Genomic DNA, 23,263 nt, shown 5'->3' with positions numbered 1-23,263 from the left:
TTACAAATTTTTATTAAACAATTAATACCAGCTATGGCAGCCAATATGAAATTTGAAAACTTCCAAAAATAATGTTAGTTATATTCGGTGTAACGAAAATACGGATGAAGGTTATTTGAACAGGTTTGCATTATTCTATTTTCTTCTAGTCAAAACTGTAATTACCTATTACTTATAGTTATGCGGCAGAAAGATTAATGTTGAAATCAAATTTCATTAAGCATGGGTAATGTGGTAAACCCTGGCCCTAGAATTAGAAATATTATTATAATATTATATTAACAAAGAACACAAGTAGATGAAATTTAAATATTCGCTTCAATCGAATAATTCCAAGTAGTCCTTGCAGAAAGCCATATAAATTTTATCAGATTCAAAAGTTATAATAGAGTTTTGTAATTGGTATTTACAATAAAACAAATTCTGAAAATTCGATGACGAACTTTATTTCACGAATGCCTGGTCTATTGAATCTACAAAATTCAAGATTTCGGTGTTTCCGGTTTTAATACTTCATGTTTTTTACTAGGAAGAAAAGTTGTGCATAATATTTTGTAATGGTAGTTTTTCAGAGAATAAATGTATAGCAATTATTGGAAATATCATCCTCTTAAATATCATCCTCTTGGCGCATCGCTCCCAATTTCACAAATTGTAAGTGCCTATTTGAACACTACTTTTTCTAGGCACTGGAGTGGAACAAATCCTACCTAGGTCACCCGATTCATCGATTTTGGATTTCTTTTTATCAATAACGACTAGTGTTAATATATTAGGGGTCTAAAAATGTGTATTTCTTATAGGTTAACTGAAAATTACCAATTTTTTTCTGTTTTAAATTAAATATTCTTTTCTAACCTGTTGGCAATTAACAAAATCGATTTTGTTTTGCAAAACTTCAATATAGGGCTTAACATAATAAACAACCATAGATTTTTATATATTTTTCAAATGTCATTTAAAAATATATAAGTTGGTTTCATTTATCGAAAATATATGAAGATATCCCGTATCTCAAAAACCCCAACCCTCCATCTTTACCAATACTCGGTAATACCATCGAAAGATGGCAGCTGGAACAACAAATTGGGATTTGGAAGTAGACGTCAAACAATGCTCCGTCTGTTCAGCTAAACTATCAAATACTTATTGTTTTATTAATTAATATAATAATTATACTGGGTTGCATTATATATTTGATTGATATATATTGAACTATTTGAACCTTTGCATTTGTTAAAAAAGGTAATTGACCTCTTCTGTCTTCTACTTATTGAAAATAATATTTGTCGTAATTTTGTTTTTAAAATCGTTTTCATACTACGTATGTCTTTCCCAAATCCTTGAAAGTATAAGAGTGATGCTTTTCTTAAATCTCAGATCGAAATTTGAAACCCAATCGTTTGACGGACGCTACATATACAAGACCTTCCGTGAAATGTTATAACCTTTTTTTCTCGCAGGTATTACTACGACAAAAATATCATGTCCAAAGTCCACGGCAAACGTTACGCCTACAAATTTGACTTTCACGGTCTCATGGCCGCTTGCCAGGCGCAAGCCCAAGGTCAAAACGATATGGTCGCTTCGTACAAGTACCAGCATCACCAAAGCGAACTCGGGGCAGCACTTTACCCCACTACCCACGGTAGTAATCCGAGACTGTCAGGAATGCTGCCCTCCACTGCCCAACAACAAAGTTTATTCCCGGCACCATCGTATTGGCCTTATTCTACCGGAGGATTCGATCCCAGAGGCTCGCCATTTAATTAACTATAGTTTGTGGCGTTTTAAGATTTTTCAAAACCGAAGTTATCGTATCTATCAAGAATACCTATCAGTACTTTTACAAAGTTATTTGTCTAAACACATTAACCTCTACACAGGGATAACCGGCAGCATAACTTTTTGCGAAGCTTCTTTGAATCACAGAAATCGCACAGAGCCAAATTTTTAGTTTTTATATTATGAGGATAGTTTTCTGATACCACGTTCCGTTGATCTATTTCGGATTAAAATTGGTTCCACTGTTTTGACATAAAAATTACAGAATTTCAACAGATTTTTGACATCGTTAGATACTTGTTGACGATAGTGCGTTTTATGAAGAACCGTTTAAATTATTAATAATTTAAACGGTAATAGTTTGGAGAGTGTGGAAACGCTGGAATATCTCGAGAAATCAATCAAAAAACAAAACAAATGGCTTTAAATATCGAATAAAAAAAACTGTTCAATAATACCAAACATGACCCCCAAATCAACCACTGGTGGTGAGAATGTGGTAACTTTGAAAGCTTGAATGTAAACCTCCGTTTTTTATTAAATATTCGGATTCTAGGCCACAACCGCGTCAGTCTCGGTGGATGGTGCTTTAATTTAAAAAAGAGGTAAGAACAGGGATACGGTAGAAATGTTTTAGGTAGATTTAAAACGCAGATGGAATTTTGACATCAGTTGTGATGGTCACGTCACGTTGCTAAAATCGTTCCAAACCGTAATGGCAGCAAAGAAAGAGTATGCAACACTTTAATGAACTTCTTCAGACTCTCAAGGAGATTCATGACATTACAGCGCCATCAACCGATTATCCAAACGAACACTTCGGACGAAAGCTGACTTTTATGTGACCTTTCCATATACGTTTTCAAAGTTGTCCCCTCCTCACCACCAGTATTTAATGATTAAAGGCATATTTTACTGTTTACAAAACTTCTGGATTCCTCCGTGTTTTGTAAATAGTGTTACAGTTTCTTAAGGCATATTTTTGTTTTTTGTTCTCTGCATATTTCACCGTCTCCATACTTTTTCGAAACCGGGTATATTTCTTTTTTCTCTTTTGAGGAACAAGATCATTAAATGATTTTAAAAATTCATTAGTCTCATTAAAGAAAGTTAGATCTGTGAGGACTAAAATTCCTGTTGTATATGTTTTTTGTTCGCAGAACGGAATCAATGGCAAAAAAGAAAATATGTCAATTATGTTCTTGATCTGATTTAATCTCAAATATTACTTATTTATGAAAAGTTTAAAGAAAAAATACTTTTCCTCAACTTCATAAGTTCTTCTCAATAGGACTACGCATACATATATGTTTTTTCAAAAAAAAAAATTGTCCATTAACGAACAAACTCGTTTGACAGATCAAAATAAAACCATGACGTCGTCACTACCCATCCAAATTCGATTTATTATCTTTGAAGATGACCAGATCTCATACGAAAACGTTTATATGAATTAAATGTAATAACTATTATTATTATCTTGCTATAATTCAAAAGCTGTGATTCGAATGACAAGAGATCCTTTTAAAACTTTTCTTAATAAGCTGCCTGCGAAAAGACAAAATCATTATAATTTAAAAATTTAAAAATACAAAAGTGACCAAGACCAAATTTCATAAATATTTTGTAGATTAAAAACTGATTCCATGATTGCATTGCGATCTTTGAATTTTGCATTATCTTTTAGAAAATGAAATTGTTCTTAATCCACAACTGAGTAGTATCTTTTAACATTTTCTTTGTAATATCGTATTTTCGAGAAAATTTGTTCTTGCCTCATAGCTTCGCCCTCCATGAGTAAACACCGATATGAAATTAAAACTAGTTAAGCAAAATGAGTTTGTGACCGTAAACACACGCAAGGCGTGGACATTTCCGGGCTAATTACAATTTAATTGTTGTTTTCTTGTAAATAGTTATTAATAAAAATAAAATTTCTCTTATAGTTACATCATTGTTTTAAATATTGTTTCTGTTCAAAGAATTTTAACGTATGCATAGAAATTTTCGTTGTTTGAATAAAGTTTTCACCTGTTTTAAGAATATGTGCCTTTCTCAATCATGCAACGCGTTGTTCTTTCTACGTCTGGATCTGTTTAAGTGCTTTTTGGTCGGTTTACTACCGACCAGCGCTTATTTATATACGGACTTGGTAAGTATATAAGTGACACAAGTAAGGAACGTTTTATTAACATAATCAAATCGAATAAACAATAGATAATATCAAGAACAGCAAGGAGTAAAAAATGAAAGATATCCTATCGATAGCTGCGCCCAATAGGATCCAGTCTTCTTGTATCGGGGCTTTTCCTGAATGGTGATGTGGTCTGACAATTCCTGATTCGTCACTCGCGTTTAAATCTTCGAACTCTGCTACTTGATGATCTCGCATTTCTTCAGCCGTAACGCGATGAACTGATACCGAAGACTAAATACGAATAAAATAGTATGACTTCTTAGATATTATTATTGAAATAATACTAAGCAGAAAATTCTTGTATATTCAAACTGGCAGTCGACTCTTGACGACATTTTTCATTTTTTTCATACACCAACAGAAAGCAAGTGTATATACAGCGCGTTGCCAAAAAGTACGCAAAAGGTTTACCACATATTATTTTCCGAAAAACGATTTTCTTCATGCCACTTTCCATTTGCATGATTTGTTTTCAATATATGGGGTCAGGTTAACTTTTTTAAATATACTTTTATAATTATACTTTTTACTTTTATTATTATAACCTAGACGCATAGGTTTAAAAAACCAGTATGTGTCAAAACTCAACATTAACTAGTTAATCAAATTAAAAACCTACAATAATTCAATCGTAATTAAAATTAGAAAAGTTAAATTAACTAAAAGAGTTTTCTAGAACATGACCTCTCCAGAAAATATCTTACTCTCTTTAATGTTCCTTACACAGTAAGCAGATTATAACATTTTGGCCCTAAATAAAATCTGCTGATTAATAGCTGGATTACTTTTTAGGGACGATAACATTTCTGTGAATATTAGTACTAGTTTTATAATTATAGTTGATTAGTGCCTGTCTGGAAGAGTCCCGTAGCATAGAAGCGGTTAAACTAATGCTTTAATGTTTTATAAATAAATGTAAGAGTTTTTTAGAAAGGAATTCCCGTGACATATAAAACTAATGCAATAAAGATCTGATTTTGTTTGTCAAGTACACGCCATGATTATCCGATTAAAGGTTATTATCAACCATCACTCCTAAGTATTTTATAACATTAGTTTCCTTAATTGGTTCTACTAAAGAGTCAATAAATATTTCTGAACGTTTGGGACGTTTTTTTCCAATTATAGAAAATGCTGTACATTTAGTCTTATTTATATTAATTAATAAATATATAGTGTTTATTTAAAATAAATACGCCAAAGATTTGAAATTTTGCGGAGTCATACAGGTTGATGTTTCGCATTTGTTTGGATACTCAACTGAAATTTAAATTTTAAACGCGACCCACCACCAAGTTATTTGAAAAAGTTGGTTCGAAAATTAGAATTTTTAGTTTTTTCATTATTTTGGTCAAATACTCAAAATTATTGTAATTTGATTTTTTTATTTGATAAATTATTGTGGAATAGAACGAAAAACCTCTACAATATGGCCAATTTAATAGTAATTCATGAAATGTAAATTCTTTAGTAAAATAAATAATACTAAAACCAGGGATTAATGATTTTATTTTAAGGAAACGATAATGTTTAATAGGTAACTGATTAAATTTAAGAAACTAATTGTTCGGGAAGACGGAACAAATAAAATAAATTATAAATACGTGAGACGCCTAGCACGCTGGCTGGCGACTGAGACTATAACTTGTATCATATTCCTAACCGAAAGTGATGCGCATTCGCCAAGATTCGTTTCGTCGGTCGGGCACGGATAATTATAATCCACGTGTTAAAAACATAACATTGATGAAAAAATCCCAACCTAACCAAAAATCGTTTTTCATTTTGGTTGACTAATGTTTGTTAATTCGTTTTTGTACATTTAATTTAATTTAATTTCATTTAATTTATCATAAAATATAGAACAGAATAACCGCATTACAGGTTGGTATTTGTTATGCTCGTATCCTGAAACCTCTTAGGACACAAAAATTTTAAAAATTTGTGTTCATAATCCCCAACTTAAATTACAGATTTATTCTGTTTTGAGACATTTACTGCATAAGGAGGAGAATCGACGCCGCATCTCAAATCTAAATATTGCAACAAAGGTAATGAGAGATAGAAGTGATCCATTTAACCTGCAAGAGAGGAGATTCATTGAACTGTTTCGGCTAAATAAGGAGCTAGTTCTCAATTGGGTGCTACCAAAGGAATGTGGGCGGGGACTACTTGCGTGCAGCAAGTCAACAGACTCTCCGTCGGTATAAAGGAGTATAATATATAAAAGAAGGATATATATACAAGAGTATAATTCAACAACTGTCTAATCATTGGATCTGTTTTTTATGGAAAAAGGTGGATTTCCAGGAATTATTGGCTGTGTAGATAGGACTCATATAGCATGACGCTGTCAGCAGAAAAGGTCCAAAAACATGCACATAGTAAGCGAATAACTGACACATTTATGTAACGTGATTTGGTGCTTTTACGGTCAGAAATTGTTAATAGATATTTTATACAATAAAATAATTTGAACTCATAGTACGTTGTGGCATTTTTATTATTATTTTATAATTGCCCACAAAAAAGATATATCACAAGGAAACTATTTATAAAAAACAAATATTAACACAGAAAATCAAACTACAATATTGCAGGGATAAGAATTAATTTAACGTTTTACATAACACAAAACTGTTACATAATGGTATACGCAGACACTTTTAAATTAAAAAAATTATTTTGATTCCAACCTTTTCAATAATTGTGAAAAGAAATCATTGTGTCTCTCTTAATTTTGACATAATTCGAATAAACCGGTAAAATAATCGACCAATTATATAAACGAAAACTTTTTGGTTTTTGAATAACCCGGATCTTGTAACCGCAACAACCGCAACATTTGTTGTAGACATACCTTGGTAATGTTTCTGATGTATGCACCAATAATGAAACAATAATTTTCATAGCACCATCTTATATCCAGCGCATGGGAAATTTTTGATTTACACCATCTAGCTGGAAATCCATATCCTGTCGCACATTAAGACGATGATTTTCTGCCATAATTCCCCATCAAAAAAGTTAACCAAACGACGAGCATTTAATGATTCATGAAGAAATAAGGACTTATTATTTGACACCACACCACATTGACTTTCTGGGAACATTGATCTTTGCAATTTATACCCCAGTGGGCTTTATCTGTAGCATTTTGAAATAATACAACCCCATTGGCAGTGAATGTAGCTTCATCGGTAAATAAAATTCTCTACAGAAAAGGGTTGTCGTTTAAAAAATTACCTTCAACCCAATAACAATATTCTAACCGTTTAGTTTATCACCTCATTTTTATGTAAGAACTTTGGTTTATGTAAAGGGTATGATTTTGTGAAGTATGATGTTAAAATCTACAGCAGCTTATCGAGCAAAATCAACACACAATCGGATTTTTTCAATTTTCGTGTTTAAAGTCAAAGGCATTTTAATTCGGTGGTCACTAAATAGAAGCGAATGTAATAAACGGAAAGTTTAAGTTGATCTGACGTTAATGATTTCACACGCATTCTGTCATGAAATTTGAGGTTAGAATAATATTTTGAACAACTTTCTCATATAACTTTTCCAGTAGAGTATCTCAAATGTAAAACATCGATCTGTATGACTGTGCAAAATTTGAAATCTGCATTTATTTAGATAGCCAAAATGTAAATGTGTCTTTATCTTAAATGCGAGACAATGTATATTTGTTAATATGGCTAACGGATCGATCAACTTTTCTGCAACACCTCGTATCATCGGGTGATGCATTGCCGAACGGAACATGGGAAATCCCATGCAAATTTTTAGGTGGCTAGATATTGGCTCGCCTGTACATTTCATAGCAAAGTTGCAATATAATTTTTTGATATGATTAACTCACATGACCAGTTTGCATAAATTTTAATAAGCCAACCTTTAGTTATTGAATTAAATATAATCACAAAATTGCAAAAGGTCAATACAACTAACACCAGCGAGTATTTCCCATGACGCTATTTCCAAAACTTGAGGACGTCGAGCTGGATAATGAAATATCAAATAAAGGTTTTCTCACAATAAAGACATGCACATTTCGTTTCACACATTCAAAATAAACTGAGCATGTAGGCATATTATTGTGTTTTTCTTAGGATCAAACTCGTACTTGGTTCTAAAGACCTCTTTGTTCCTTAAAGCGTTCTTGGAATAAATTTCATTTAAAGGACGGTTTAAGCAACAAGGAAGCTTTTGACCCTCAAGTGTTTTATTAAAAATAATTAGTAATTATAATAAAAATGCGGCTTCAAAACATGGCTAAGAAGAAATATTATTTAAAATAAACATTATTTTTTAAGTAAATGTTCAAACATGTCCTAAGTGATTACAAAATTCATTTCTAACATTCCTTAGTTGATATTGTGAAATCCTGCCACATTCTAAAGGAAATGCGTTTTGTAACTGTTAAGATTTTCATTTTTTTAGATTACACTTTACAAATGACCCCACAGAAAGAAGTCGTACGAGAGGTCAGGTGACCTTGTTCCAATAATAGTCCCGTTAAAGGTATTTCCCAAATACTCCCTAACCATACGGGAATTATGGGTGGGACAACCATTCATCTGGTACCAGAATTTAATTTTGTAATAAGTTGAAATAGATTCCTGCCATGAGGTTATAGTCCATAGAATATGGTCCAATAATATGATGTCCGAAAATTCCCACCATAACATTTATTTTTTGAGGATATTGGGTATTGGTATGAAAATATTCATTGTTTTGGCCCCAATACTGGCAGTTTTGAACATTTGGTTGGTTGTTGAGTATGAATATACATTCAACAGTGAAACATATATATTTTTTTAGATCCCTATCGTTATTTGCTTTTTCCATCATTTCAAAATAAAATGCTACTCTTCTTTCTTCATCGCCTTCTTGGAGCTCTGTTTAATGTGCGCAACACTGTGGTTTGATGTTCATTTACAGCTTGTCCAAGAATAATTTTTTTCCTCCACATGCAGTAAAATGTTCAAATCTCTATTTTCCCTTTCTTCTGCTCTATTAACTCCATTTTCAACTGAACATTTACAGTTATTTATTACGCTGCCTTTGGACTCGAATTCTGTAAAAATACGTTTAATTTTTGAAATTAAAGGTATAGTTTTGGCAAGAAAATAAATTGCGGAGACTGCTTTAAGATCGTTTCCTGCATAATGCCACTTAATTATGGTTACCTTTTCTTGATTTGAATAACGCATATTTAGCTTTAAAGCGCATTTAATAACACATAACAGTCACAAATAAAAATATTGTTACTATCTCAAATTTTCGTGTTTTCATTGTCAAAATGTATTTTACTGGTGTTTGATTTATTACCTAAACTATAAACATTTTCTAATTTTGCCATCATATCTAATTCAATACTGAAGATTGACTTATTCAAATTTAGTCAAACTCGGCACATAAGTTAACCGTATCGGCCCCTTCAAAAAGTTATCTTATTTTTGCTATAAAACGTACAGGGGAGCCAAGATTTGGCCACCTGAAAATTTACATAGGATTTCCTATGTTCCGTTCGGCAATGCATCAGCCGGTATTGAAAACTTATTTCAAATAACCATGTTGAGTGATTTTTAAAACTAACGTGTTTATTGCTTTTGATTACTCACATATGTGTGCGTACTCATTTTTATTATACTTATTGATAGAATATAATGGGTATTTTAGAACAATTAGTTTGTTATTGGTTTAAAAACATTTTTTTTCTTCTTTGTTCTTTTATTCTATTATCATTATTATTATTCGATGAACAAAGAACAACCACGCAAAATTAAATTGAGTTACCTGTTGAATAAACCCAGTCAAGCCCAAGTATTTTCCAAATTTTCCTGTTAACGGTTGCTTCACGATCCATGGTAAGGAAGTCGTATGTCTACTGCGCGTCAGGGTTATCACCGCTACCGAACCAACCATCGAAAACGCGACTATGTAGAGGCAACTACTATAAAATAATACTGAAAAAAGGAATATTTCTTTTACCGAACATACGAATAGAAGTAGAAGAAATAGAATTTGTGACACACAAAAAACAACAATAATAAATAAAATAAATAAAAAGACTGAAAAAGGTGGGCGACGAGATCTATACAAAAGAGCAATTCATTAACCTGTTTGTGTTGTTATAAAAGAATTCCTGGACACTATTAAATTATTAAAGTAAAGTTAGAAGAAGACGTTCCATTATGACTTTATTAAACTTATCAACTCCTATGACGTGTTTGTTAATCTGAGAGAATTATAAAGCACTATTGAATTGCAAAACTTAGTGGCCTTAGTCGAATTCCATAGCCGTAGTATTGATGATTGTCAGGGGTCCCGAGAGTGGCAGGCGTTTGACTTACCTGTCCCTTAGTGCTTAAACTTAGAATTATAGTTACTCTCCGGCAGTTTTTGGCTTGAAGCGAATTATCCTTACGAAAAAACTCAAAAAAGCAAGTCAGTTTTAATAGAGAAAGACGAAATTGCAGACGACGAACTTTGAGAGCAGGTGGTCGGTTCCGAAGGGAAAAAATATTAAAATCTATTATCTGGACGAAACTTGGGAAAATGAAGAATGGTCTGGTATAAAAGCACCCTCGGTCGAAGATAAAATGTTAATCATTGAATATGTCCATTAAATGCTGGACCTTATTTCGTCTGGACTTTACCTGCTGATAGAATGCTTGAAAACACTGCAAAGCCCCTTATTATTTGCCTATTATGATTATATTATTTACTTAGTATTCTGACAAACTACATGTAGTAACGCCGCTGTCACATTACTTTGATTCAACAAATGCGCCTTTCTATTGTATACAAATTAGTGTGACCCCAATTTGGAAATGAATCGGGTTGTGTAGGTATTAAAAACTGAAATACGAAATTTATCCGAAACTACACGGTATAAGCTTTAAAATTTACATTTTATCACCCTCTCGCATTAAGAAGTAGAACATAATTTATTTGCTGGGATTGGGAGTGTTTTGTACAAATTTAAATTCAATGAATTAGTTTTTGATTTCGAATGTTTATACTGTTGGCTGATCCCACATAATAATTATGATTTTTTGATAAAGATTAACTGTCTTTAATAGTGTGAATTTTATTTAAAGTAAAATATATGAAAACACATGGCAAATGCACAAGTTCTGTGTGCCAGAACAATTGAGTATAATCAGCGCCAGCCAAAATTCGAATAACCCTTTTTTTAACATATTTTGTTTAGATATGTTCGCAGAAACAATACTTTGACCCGAAAATAGTTAAAATGACACTGAATTACTCCCAACATTCAATCTAGAATCAGTGGGTATTAAGGGCATATTTCAGACCTATTTAAATCGCAGTTTTGATTAACACCATAACTACCTATATCGTGCTAAATCATTCAATCAAAATTGACAATAATGTAAAACTTGCATAAAAATATAAGGTGGCTAGATAATATAGTGGCCCTACCACGGTAAAAATTGCATTGAAGCCGTATTATATTTCCCATATTAATTTAATAAGTGCGTTCTTCTCAGGTTGTCAATTGTTTCCTTGTTCTTTAGGTTTTTTTTTGCTACTGTAATAATTAGTTGGCAAAGTAAAATGTTTTGTTTCATGTTGACCTTATTTTTTGTGTAAATTTGGCTTTATTATCAACTTTGTAGAACATGTATTTTTTCAGAAAGATAAGCTCATTCAAAATATGAAACAAAAAATGCAGCTCTGTATTTAAGAAACTGAAATTGATATGGGCGCAGAAAACAGAAACGTAATAATTAAAACTTAATAATGTCAATTTGTAAAGGAGAAACGGTTGCAATGGGAAAATGTCATTCGTTTTCTTTTTTTTTTTAATTAGGGTCCGGAAAAAAAATCAAATGAAATTTCTGATTTTCGGTTTTTCTCTGATGTCTCCAATCTAATCAGAATTTTCTCGATTTTGAAACCGTTTTAAATTAAGGATAAAAATAAATACGAAAGCAACCGACTACGGTTGAAAGTTGTATTCATTTATCAGAGAACGGGCAACTGTAGAAAAAATCTGATAACGCCGCTGCATTTGCCTTTAAAAAGTGCCCTTATAATGTTTTTATCCGAATTCGAAATTTTCATAAATAAAAAAGTTAAAGGCAATTTTCAAAAGGACCGAAAATTGAAAAACGCCCTATATCTCGGTTGGTTGTGAAGATATCGTCATGCGGTTTTAACCATCAAATGTTTCTCAAAAATCAAGCCTTTGGTATGTAAGTCTATTTTGCTCTATCTAGTTCAGAAGTAGGTTTTTCCCGGTAAAACACTATAATTACGGCCACCCTGTACAATAGATAGTCAGCCCGACTTCCACTAGGATTTAAAAAATTCCCAAAATCGTCAAAAATAAACATTAATAAAGATACCTATAACCTGGATTTGAATTTATTGCTTACCTATTAATGGTGTATGGGTCCCCATGGCGGGCATCTTTTGGGTAAAGTACAATAAAAACAGGCAAACGATAATGGCCGTGCATCCGTTGATAATTATTTTTTCGCCGCAGTTGGGCGGCAACCAGAAACACAATAGTGTTAATATTATGATCACTGAAATGGAATTTTAATCAAACTGGTTAATAAAAGATATTTTAAGTTTTGTTCAAAAGCTTGTAAATAAATTTATAGGATAAGTTTTTGTCCGTAAGTGCTTACCGAATGCAGGAGTCACTATAATTGTCTTGTAGGACGGGGAAGCTCTCTTCAACATTAGACTTATGGTAATATCCGGATACGGAGACTCGCAGCACGAATAGTAAGTAACGTTTCTTACCAGCGAGGTCTTGGTTATCTCCCATTCGTTATTTTCTATTATAAACGCTAACTGCAACGGGGAGTTTTGAGCAGACCCCAATTGTGATGTCATACGAAAGGTGCAGTTCTATTTTCTTATAAATATCTATCGCACGTAACTGTTACTTATTATTATTCTAATAGCAACTCTAAAATCCAAAAGATTATCTAAGACCTCTTTCATCTTATCAATCAGAGTTTTTCGTCAGGAAAAACCAGGAGTCAAATATAATATTCAACTTTCGCATTCTAGAAATGTCATATCCGGGGTAGCCCAAGAAACAATTTCATTTTATTTATTAGATAATGCAAACCAAGATATTAAGCAGATGAGACTGAATTGCATATATCTTTTATCTTTTTATTGGCCGTGGATATGATCAACGAAGACGTATCTAGTACTGTTAATTGGTCAACACAAACACAGCGCCCTGGGACTTCAGAAAAGTAAAAAGAAAAACTCCGCGAACAAGACTTTTTCATAAAAGTTGAGAACGAAAACATACGTCCCATCCCACAAGCTAAAAACTTGACTTTTTGAGATTTAAACCACACATAAACAATTGTATTCAAACGGCATACATAAATCTGAAGCAAATATAACAGCTACGATAGTTAAGTCAGAAAATTTTAAAAATTTGACTGAGAACTGTCAAGAATGAACTACGGGGATGTTATTTATGGAACCTGCTTAGATTCTTCATACATACAGAGAATTCAGACAGTGCAAAATTCATGTCTAGGATTCATTTGTGGTATCAGACGAAGACAACATATTTTTCATAAATTATGCAAAACCAAGTGGTTGAATATGTATTAAACAAAAAGCTAATTTATCTGTATAACAAGATTTTGCCTAGTAATAACCGCCAATTGTGATACCTTCATAGGTTCAGAATTCCTAGACAAAAAACAAAGTTTTTTAAAAGAACATTTTCATTTCAAATCAGTAAAGTGTACAGTAACAGTGTACAGTACAGTAATCAAGCAAAAAACTTTGTCACAGTTCAAAAAAACTTATCCTATCAGAAAAGTGTACATCGACGTCAGAACAAAGATTACTATTTAAAAAAAATGAATGCTTCAAAAATCGATTCATAATTCAAATTTACTTCTTTAATTCATATCTATTATATTTTTCTATTTATATAGTTAATTACTTATTTAAAATATTAGAATTTTAAATAAATAGTTTAAATTTTCTTCACTTAAGATGAAAGACAGGGCCTGTTTTATTTGTAAACTAGTCAACTAATTTTCGGCGTTTTTCTGGCACTTTATTTTTTAGTAGTCTAGTTAGGAAATTTTTTCGTTTGTTTTTTTTTCTCTGGTATTTTGTTGATTTGTGGTGGAAAATATAGACCTATTTATTATTATTATTATTAATTCATGTTTTTATCCCCACACTCTAAAATACTCATCTATGCACTGATCAGGGGTTCGCAAAAGTGTCACTTTAAGAGGTCAGTTTCTTTAATCACTGCCGCCGACCACTTCGGACCGGTTTAGGAATGATCGACAGTTTCCGGTGTATTTATGTCACTGATATGATATGATTTTTACTTTTATCAGGTCTGACTGACTGACAGTGTCAAACTTCTTCAGTCACTCGATTATTATAGTCTATTTCAGAAAGTTGTAGATTAATAAAACCGTATTGGGTAACCGTATTAGGTACTTGAAGTGGAAAATAATTATAAACAAACTTTGAACAACGTACAACCATTATACTATTTATATAACTACAATTATACAGTATGCAATACAACAGAATTATGATATGTTTTGTGTTTTCAATTGATTTATCGGACCAAAAATATCTAGGAGCAGATAAAAACGTTAATAGCATTATTGCAGTCATGACCATTCATCGAATGTTGCACTATACCATATATTATTATATTCATATAAGAGTTACATGATACAATGATACATGATATAATGGTTTTTGAGATTCTAAAAATCGTTTTGCAACTTAAACATGAAAGTTAAAGACACCAAAAAGAATGCCAATGATAAGTGACGTTAGATGAACTTAAAAAAAAACACAAACATGCCACACATTACCAGAAAAGTGCAATGGTAGAGAAGTAGAGTTAAATATTTATATATCAATAACGAAGGAAAGATTAGTCGACAAAATATTTCTAAAAATTATAAACACAAAAATATTATATAAAACCAACAAATTAAATTATATTACGTGAAAAGCCCAACACCGTGTCAAAGTGTAAACTTTTTTTATTTTGTTCTATTCTTCATGTGATTTTCGTATTCAGACAGTTTGTAAATAACATTGGTTGTCAGTAAAAATTTTATTTTTTTTTTAATTTATTTTAGTCTACGTCTCTAATTTCATCAGAAATCATACTATGCTATATTGGCTCGGAATGTAAAGGTGATAGTTTATTTTAATTTAATTTTAACTGGAATTTATTAGTATTTCTTGCCGAGTAAGAATGGATTTCAGATCTTGTTTGAAAGTTTTTTTTTTTAATTATTTTATTTTTATTTTATCTATTTATTTTTATTTTATTTTATTTTTATTTTATAGTTTCATATTTAATAGTTTTGGTTTAATAAATATCTGTCAGAGGAAAATTTTTGTTAGTTCTGCTCTAGTGGTTTGGTTCGAGTACACTGCTCTTGCCCAAATTATGATATTTTAAGAGATTACCGAGTATACTGATGAGTACAGGATGATGTAGGAGGTATAGGATGGTATAAGATTTCAATGTTAACATACCAAGATATGAATTATTACGGGTTTTTGAGACAGAGTCTATTTGATTCGACCATCTTAATTGTACAGTCCAGTTCTGTACCAAAAAGTTTTATATGTAATTATATCATTTTGGTCTATTGTGACACTTAATCTGTCTAAAGGACCTATGTATTGACCTGTGAATTCAAGTACAATTCAGCAAGGGGAGTTTGTTTGTTAATGTTTTGATTAAATTTAAAACGAAAAGTAGAATTTTTTTGTTTTCCCCTCACAATATGATATGACAAATTGTAGAAAACACAAATGCACTGCAATGCAATAGTGCGAGTGGTATTTATAAGAAAACATAACTAATAATATGGTTGAACAATATGCATACCTCAACCTCAGTTTTGTTATTCATGAGGTCTATGTCGATCTGATCGCCGTTGTAAGTCCACGAGCCAAACTTCATCTTACATTCTTGAGTGTCGAAGGGCCAGTATTTCAAATTCAGATTGCACAAAACGGAAAATTGAACTGGAGGGACCCACAACACTTCGCCATTATCGTAAACGATGCAATGGGTGTTATAATGGCTCAGAGGCGTGCTAGTAGCACTAACAACACGAAAAAAACGCATACACTCTTATCATACAATGCGTTCTAAAAACTTTTGTTTAGTTTTAACATTTTAACAATTGAAGAAAAGTTTGTCAAATTTTAAGCGGAGAATATTTTTAACGACGTAATTTTATACAGGGTGTTTCAAAAAACACGCGCCAACAATCGGCTTGAGGTTTGTCATCCAGAAAAGGAAATAGTTCATATAAACATACGTTCGGAAATGGTGATGTTCAATATTCAATATAAAACGGCATTTTTACAATTGCTAAAAATATTTTTTGTCCCATTTTTTTGAAATTTGGCAACATTAATATTGATAAATGGCTAAGTTTGCTTTACCCAGATTAAAGTCGTAAACGCCACTTTTATTTATTTTTTGTTGTTTACCTTTAACAAGTCACTAAAGTACAACTGTTTCTGTTAAGGAGTTGTTTTTGTATCCTCCTTCGTCAACACAATCTATTATGAACTTTTAGTTTTTGGGACCTTTTATCATAATGAGCTTAGTTCTCAAAAATTAACACTAAAGGAAATGATGAAAAGACATACCCTTTATATAATAACATAAAAACTGGAAAACGCGGAAAACAAAAAAGAATAAAGATAAAATAAAACGAAATAAAAATTCGTTGCCTTCTCAAAAAAAAAAAATATTTAGATTAAACTAAAAGCAAAATGCAAAAGTAAAGTAATTATATTTCGTTTAAATTGATTTATATTTCCCATTGCAAATAAATTAATAATTTAAATGGCCTCTTTGAGATGATAAGAATGGTCTCCAGTGGATAATAAGTTAGCTCTAAATATCTTTTGTCAAATGCATTAAATTGGCATTACCTTAATATGTGTACCAATTTTCTTATCCATTTTATTCAGTTTGCAATGATATGTATAATTTTGTTATGCTTAAAATGTCTAATGCACGTTATTTGTTACTATCATATTAAAGTATACGTTTTTTATTATCTGTTATTAATTCCAGTCAATGTTTTAACAAAATACCGTTTTTATGGAAAATAAGGCGAAATCTTTATTCAATTACTAAAAACTTTTTGGGTCATATTTACACAATCATCAAAACTCATATAGTGTTTTTGAATGTTATAAAAAAATACCTTCTGGTAAACCGCGCAATGACGTTATTTTAAGAAAATATTTAATTATCATATATATTATTATGATGATATTATATTCACCTATTATATAAAAATATATCCGGCTGCCATATTTCGTGATCTGCCAAATTTAAGGACGTTAAACCGCCATATTTGGTACTATCCCACTTCAGTTTTTCGTCTTGCCATGTCTGAAATATGTATACGCTATATAATATATAGGTTCAAGATGTGGAGCTCTCGCCTTGTATTATTTCATATAGCAAGGTAAATCTAGATTACAGCACTGTTTCAATTAGTTAAGCAAATTCTGAATAGAATTAACAAAATGCGACAGAAAGCGCTAGATTATCTATCTAGCTTATCTACTTGTAGTTGACATACCAGTCTAAACCAGGAATGTACAGTAAGGGTTGATTTGAACTCATTCAGTTCGATATGACGTATGGACATGCCCAGTTTCACTCTGGTTGTGTTGTAATGTTGGGCGGGCCTTGCGAATTTGTCGTAATTTAGCAAAAGATCTCTTCGAAGTTTGTCGGTAAAGGTCGAGTTCCATATTGGCTGGGGACCAATTTCTGTAATTCAAATGTAAAATCTAAATTTACTATTTATTTACTTTGTATATTATTATAAGTGGTGCATGATGTCGATATACAGGGTGTTTTAAAATTAAATGACAATAATTAAGGGTGAGATTTTTTGGTCCATTTTAAACAGAAAACTACATATGAAGATATTTCCTAAACGTTTTAACTGTTGAGATACAAGATGGTAGAGCTTTCAAAAATTAAATATATTTTTTTAATATATGTAATACTGCATTAGATATTTTCAGCACAAATGTACTATGTATCAAGAGTCATTACTTAGTGTACCACAAGTGGTAAGGGTACGGAATTTCACCTGTATATTTTGGCAGATATTGGTGGTACATCAGTGGCTCTTAAAATAAAAATTACTCTTACAATCTCCAATCATTTCTAAAGAAATTTAATTTCTTGTTTTTTTTCAATCCGATGTACGGTTTTCTCTTAAAAAGATAAAAACCTTTTCATGGTCATAACAATATCATCAATATGTGTCCAAAATATTGTACTGTTCTTTTCACTTTTACAGTTTTAATGAAATAACAAAACATCCTAACAACAAGATAAATAATAAATGATTATTACTTAAAAAAAATAACAAAATTGTCTGTTAATAAATTAGTAACAATCTTGTTATTATTTATTGTTATGACAATGCAGAGTAGCGATTTTTATTCTTTTAAGCGAAACCCGCAGGTCGGATTGAGAAAAATCAAGAAATTAAATTTCTTTGGAAATGATTGGAGATTGTAAGAAACATTTATATTTTAAGAGAAATCACTCAATCAATATCTGCGAAAATAGACAGGTGAAATTCGGTACGCCCGCCACTGGTGTATGTAAAAAAAATTGTGGTACATTAAATAATGCCTCTGGTATTGTAGGTATTAAGAAGATGTGTTTTATTTTTGAAAACTTTACCACCCTGTATCTCAAAACTTAAGACGTTTAGGACATATGGTCATATGAAGTTTTGTTTTTAAAATAGACACAAAAATCACACATCACATTGAAAAATTACATTTTTTTTTAAGAAAAATTTTACCTATAACCTTTAAAAAATTAAGTTACTCGAATTTTTAACGGCATGAGGTTAGGTTAAAATATAAACTTAAGTATTTTAAATATGTACGTAGGAATAAAAGCCTTAGCAGTTGAGCTACTACACTACCCACAATACTAAGATTTTTGGATTTGTTTAAAAGAAATCTTTGATTGTGCGCTTCTTTAACAAAGGGTGGATTTATAAATAGAGATGAATAATTAAATTTTAGTAGAAATACGCAATATGTTTTGCAATACGCAATTAACTAACTATAACAATATCGAATAATGCTTTAGAAACTTAAATCTAAACAAAAGTTCATGCAATTCAAATTCCATCGTGCTTGCTTACTTGCTCTTCATAAAAGTATATAATGGGTGTCTTATTTTCGATGTATAGAACTTTAAGTTGGCATTACTGTTCAAGATGGCGACCGATTTAACAGCTGTCAAGTGATTTATTCTCAGTTTGGTTTGGAAATTCATTATGAATAGACTCACGCCTGAACAACGCTTGCAAATAGTACCTAAATGGGCCCAAAACGAGATTGCCGTTGTTCCCGATTTTCATAAGCGAATTTTGTTTAGCGATGAAGCGCACTTCTGGTTGAATGGCTACGTCAACAAACAAAACTGCCGCATTCGGAGCGAAGTTAATCCTCAAGTGTATGTCGAAACATCGTTACATCCAGAAAAACTGTTTGGTGCGTTTTATGGGCTGGTGGAATCATTGGTCCGTACTTCTTTAAAAACGATGATGGCCAGAACGTTACAGTCAATGGTGATCGGTATAGAGCTATGATCACTAACTCTTTCATTCCTGAATTGAATAACCATGATGTCCAGAAGATGTGGTTTCAACAAGACGGCGCAACATGTCACACAGCTTGTGCCACAATCCATTTATTGTAAGACACGTTTGGTGACCGCCTAATTTCACGTTTTGGACCTGTGAAATGGCCTCCAAAATCTTGTGATGTAACACCGCTAGACTACTTTCTGCGAGGCTATGTAAAGTCATTGGTCTATGCGGATAAGCCACAAACGCTTGACCATTTGGAAGACAATATTCGCCGTGTTATTGCCGATATACGGCCACAAATGTTGGAAAACGTCATCGAAAATTGGACTACATCCGCGCCAGCCGCGGCGGTCATATGCCAGAAATCATATTTAAAATGTAATGCCACAAGATTATCTTTCGGATAAATAAAATTCATGTCAATCGAATAATCCATCGTTGTTTTATTGCAACTTAAAGTTCTATACATCGAAAAAAAACACCCCTTACTTTGCGCAATTTAGGTTTGCCGTTTTCTTGTCTTTTTCTCTTCTCTATTTTTAGTTCTTGGGTTTTTCTTAATTTTTCTTTTATTCTCAAGATATATTTTATTATATTTTTCATGTAAGTGTTAGTAGTGTATTTGCTATAACGGCGTTATTGCGGACAAATTGCTGGTTAATATTCTAGTTACTTTCGAAAAATCGATGTTTTTCGACGATAACTTCCAAACGGTTTAAGCTAGGCGCTTCAAATTTTGTCCCTTTGTAATAGTCCACGGGGTGAATGAAAACATTTTTCGGCTCCATAAAGTTTTATTTTTGACAATTTTTCAAAAATCTACAAAAACTTAAAAATGGGTTCCCCTATTATTCAAAATTGTTTATAACTAAAATATTGTCTGTATAGATAGCTAAAACTTTCGTATTTAAGGTTTTCAACTGTTGTGTTCAAGATATTAAGTGCTATATCGAAAAATTAACAGGTCTGTTAAATTTGCAGCCATCGACTTCAGATTTGGCAGACAAGTCCATACCCGTATTTCAACTGAAATCCCCCGAAGTATTTCTTAAAATTTTGGAAAAAAAAAATTGGGTTATTTTTGCTTCCAAATATTTTTCTCGGAAACTATTTAGCCGATCGGCAAACCGGGATATGCGGGACCGTAATTTTTATTTCTAGCATTTTTTCATTTTGTCGATTATATACAGGGTGTTTCAATTTTACATAAAAATCTAAAATACCTTGGAAAATTGTTCTTTTCCGCATTAAATTGTTAGCCACAAATCAAAATTCGTAAAGAATATGGCTATTTGGATTGCACAGCATTCAGGCCTACAATTTTTGTATTTACGGTTTTCGCCTAGCGCACACGCTGCTCGAGATATTTGAAAAAATCCATGTGACGTCAATTACTATTAGGGCGTACTGCACAGTTTCAGGAAACAAGTATTTTCTCGAAAACCCTTTGGTATATTGTAAAAATTCATATACCAAGAAACTTTGTAGACCACTTTTATTTCTTCCATTTTTTTGATTATGTACAGGGTGTGTCGAAAAACTATAAAACATGGGATAATTTGCTTTAAACAGTATCGTAAATTGTGTGGAGAGATAGTTTCAGGTTTCGTCTATCATACAGGGCGCGCGTACACATTTTTCTATTTTGTCCAAAGTATGCTGTGACTTTGAAGTTCGGCGAGACAGAGTGCATGCACAATAAAATTACATCGATTTTGCGAAAGTTTCATAGTGGTCCGCAGGAGCACGATTGAAAAACAATGCGTCCCTCTAGGACAACAAGCCTTTAAAATACAAAGCCGCGTCCTGACTTTGTAGACTGGCTAGCGCATAGTATGGAGCAGACGCTTCGCACAGCCACGATTTTTCGAAATCGATCTTGTTCAAATAAGGTTAGTGATTGTAATTATACAAATATATGAATTAAATGGGTACATAGATCTTGGTCCAAACATAAGGTTTCGTGACTTCATCTCAAAACTTTCAAAAGATTCGTAACTTACTGGTAGTCATAAATCCACACTGGACGTATCCCAATATCGTAAAAACACTAACACTAAAAATCACCAAACCACAAAAACTGTCCCCGGACATTATTACCATTTGCCGGCGTCTCTCTGTGGTAAAAGCAAACAAAAATATTACAGTCCGCCTATTAGTACGACGTAAGTGCGGCACTTCAGAGGCGTGCTCAAATCCATAGTACATGTAATTTTAACGAGACTATCTCTCCGGCAAAAATCGCAAAAACCTACGAGTTAAGCGATATGCGAAACATTGTTTTGAGTGAATGTCGCGGATTGTTGTTATATATCGCCCACGAAACCGCACTATTATCAGCAGATCTAGCCGAAATACCGCTCTAAAAAGCGTCTAGTTGTTTTGCGAATTTATAATTGAAATGAAACTTTTAAGAACTATTTTAAAGGCTGCGAAGTTAAGGAAACTGAAACTACCACTTAGAGTTTCAATTATTAGAAAAGACGGTGATGTCATTGGTTCTTCATCGAAAAAATGTTATGACTTCATTCTCATTCTTCTTGTAATTTCTGCATTTACATAGTACATAAACTAACGCTACATTTCATTCAAACATAGTTGCTCAATAAAACAGCGAACGAGTTTCCTTATTGTTATAAAGCTCCTTAAAAATTTTAATTCTTAATACTTGGCGTAGGTCCAATGAATAGAACCCGCTTTAGGAGGTATTTATATATAACTGCCAAAATCGTTTTCCATAATGCCCGCCGCTGTGGTAATTTCAATCAAAGAAGCTTCTAAATATTGTACTCGATTAGATAAATACTTCCTGCAAATATACGTTTATCTTTTCTCACCATATATGCACTTATTATCTCAAAATAATTGGATGATATTCCTAGCGTCGTTTTATAAAACTCTTATTAATGCTTAAATAAACAGTCCTATTGCAAAAAATAGATATAGAATGTGACACATTAATATTGAAACAACTCCGGAATTATTTTTAAAACGTCTATCAGTTTCCGCTGCAATAAAGTATTATTGAAAAGACGATCCATTCCAAAATGAAACATGTCATTAAAGTGGACTTTATCACACTTGTTGCAAATTACATTATCCACGCATCTCAGGAAACTCTCTGGACGTTCAATGCCACTTGTCACTTACCTTAACCACAAAAAATGAAAGGCGTATCTAAATTACAACTCAATAAACTTTCAATGAAAGGGTTGGGTAAAACTCCCTGTATAATGAACCTTGTGTTGGATTATTTCTAATCTATTAAGTGAAGACTATCGTCACCTCAAAATGTGGAATTAAAGTCAGACGGATATAGTCACAACCTGTTACTAGTATAATTATTTTTCGAAAAACAGTTATTATGCGCGATCACCGAATAATACCATTTAATAAGAAGAATCGTTTCTGACCAAAAAATGTTGTTCGTATTGCTTTGGTTGCAACTAACCAAACAACTCTCGGCATGCCATTTAATTCGCGCGAATTTATTGTATATGGCTTGTGGCAATTATTAATTGGCGTGGTTCAACATTTTAATATTTCTCGAAAAATCATGGACATGTGTGTTCCAAGAAAAGATGCC

The 23,263-nt window shown here is 32.1% G+C and overlaps 2 protein-coding genes across 2 annotated transcripts in view; one reads left to right on the top strand and one right to left on the bottom strand.

The window, feature by feature from the left end:
• Positions 1-3,659, top strand: part of LOC132704507 (uncharacterized) — a 46,366-nt gene extending 42,707 nt beyond the window's left edge. Inside the window, exon 5 of the mRNA XM_060674528.1 lies at positions 1,464-3,659. Within this exon, the coding sequence (XP_060530511.1) occupies positions 1,464-1,773 (310 nt within the window). The 3' untranslated portion in view covers positions 1,774-3,659. The remainder of the gene's footprint in view (positions 1-1,463) is intronic.
• Positions 3,660-3,953: 294 nt separating this feature from the next.
• On the bottom strand, positions 3,954-21,865 carry LOC132705413 (acetylcholine receptor subunit alpha-type acr-16-like). The gene is made up of 8 exons (XM_060675990.1): positions 21,681-21,865; positions 17,626-17,819; positions 17,323-17,432; positions 15,900-16,119; positions 12,658-12,826; positions 12,400-12,552; positions 9,788-9,957; positions 3,954-4,213 (listed from the first exon to the last, which is right to left on the bottom strand). Exons 1-8 carry the CDS (start codon positions 21,778-21,780, stop codon positions 3,983-3,985), a joined length of 1,347 nt encoding a protein of 448 aa, XP_060531973.1. The 5' UTR covers positions 21,781-21,865; the 3' UTR covers positions 3,954-3,982.
• Positions 21,866-23,263: the final 1,398 nt, after the last annotated feature.

Source organism: Cylas formicarius, unplaced genomic scaffold (assembly GCF_029955315.1).
Source record: "Cylas formicarius isolate icCylForm1 unplaced genomic scaffold, icCylForm1.1 PGA_scaffold_7__23_contigs__length_41026272, whole genome shotgun sequence".
Classification (NCBI taxonomy): domain Eukaryota; kingdom Metazoa; phylum Arthropoda; class Insecta; order Coleoptera; family Brentidae; genus Cylas; species Cylas formicarius.
This window is presented reverse-complemented; position numbering and strand designations above follow the sequence as displayed.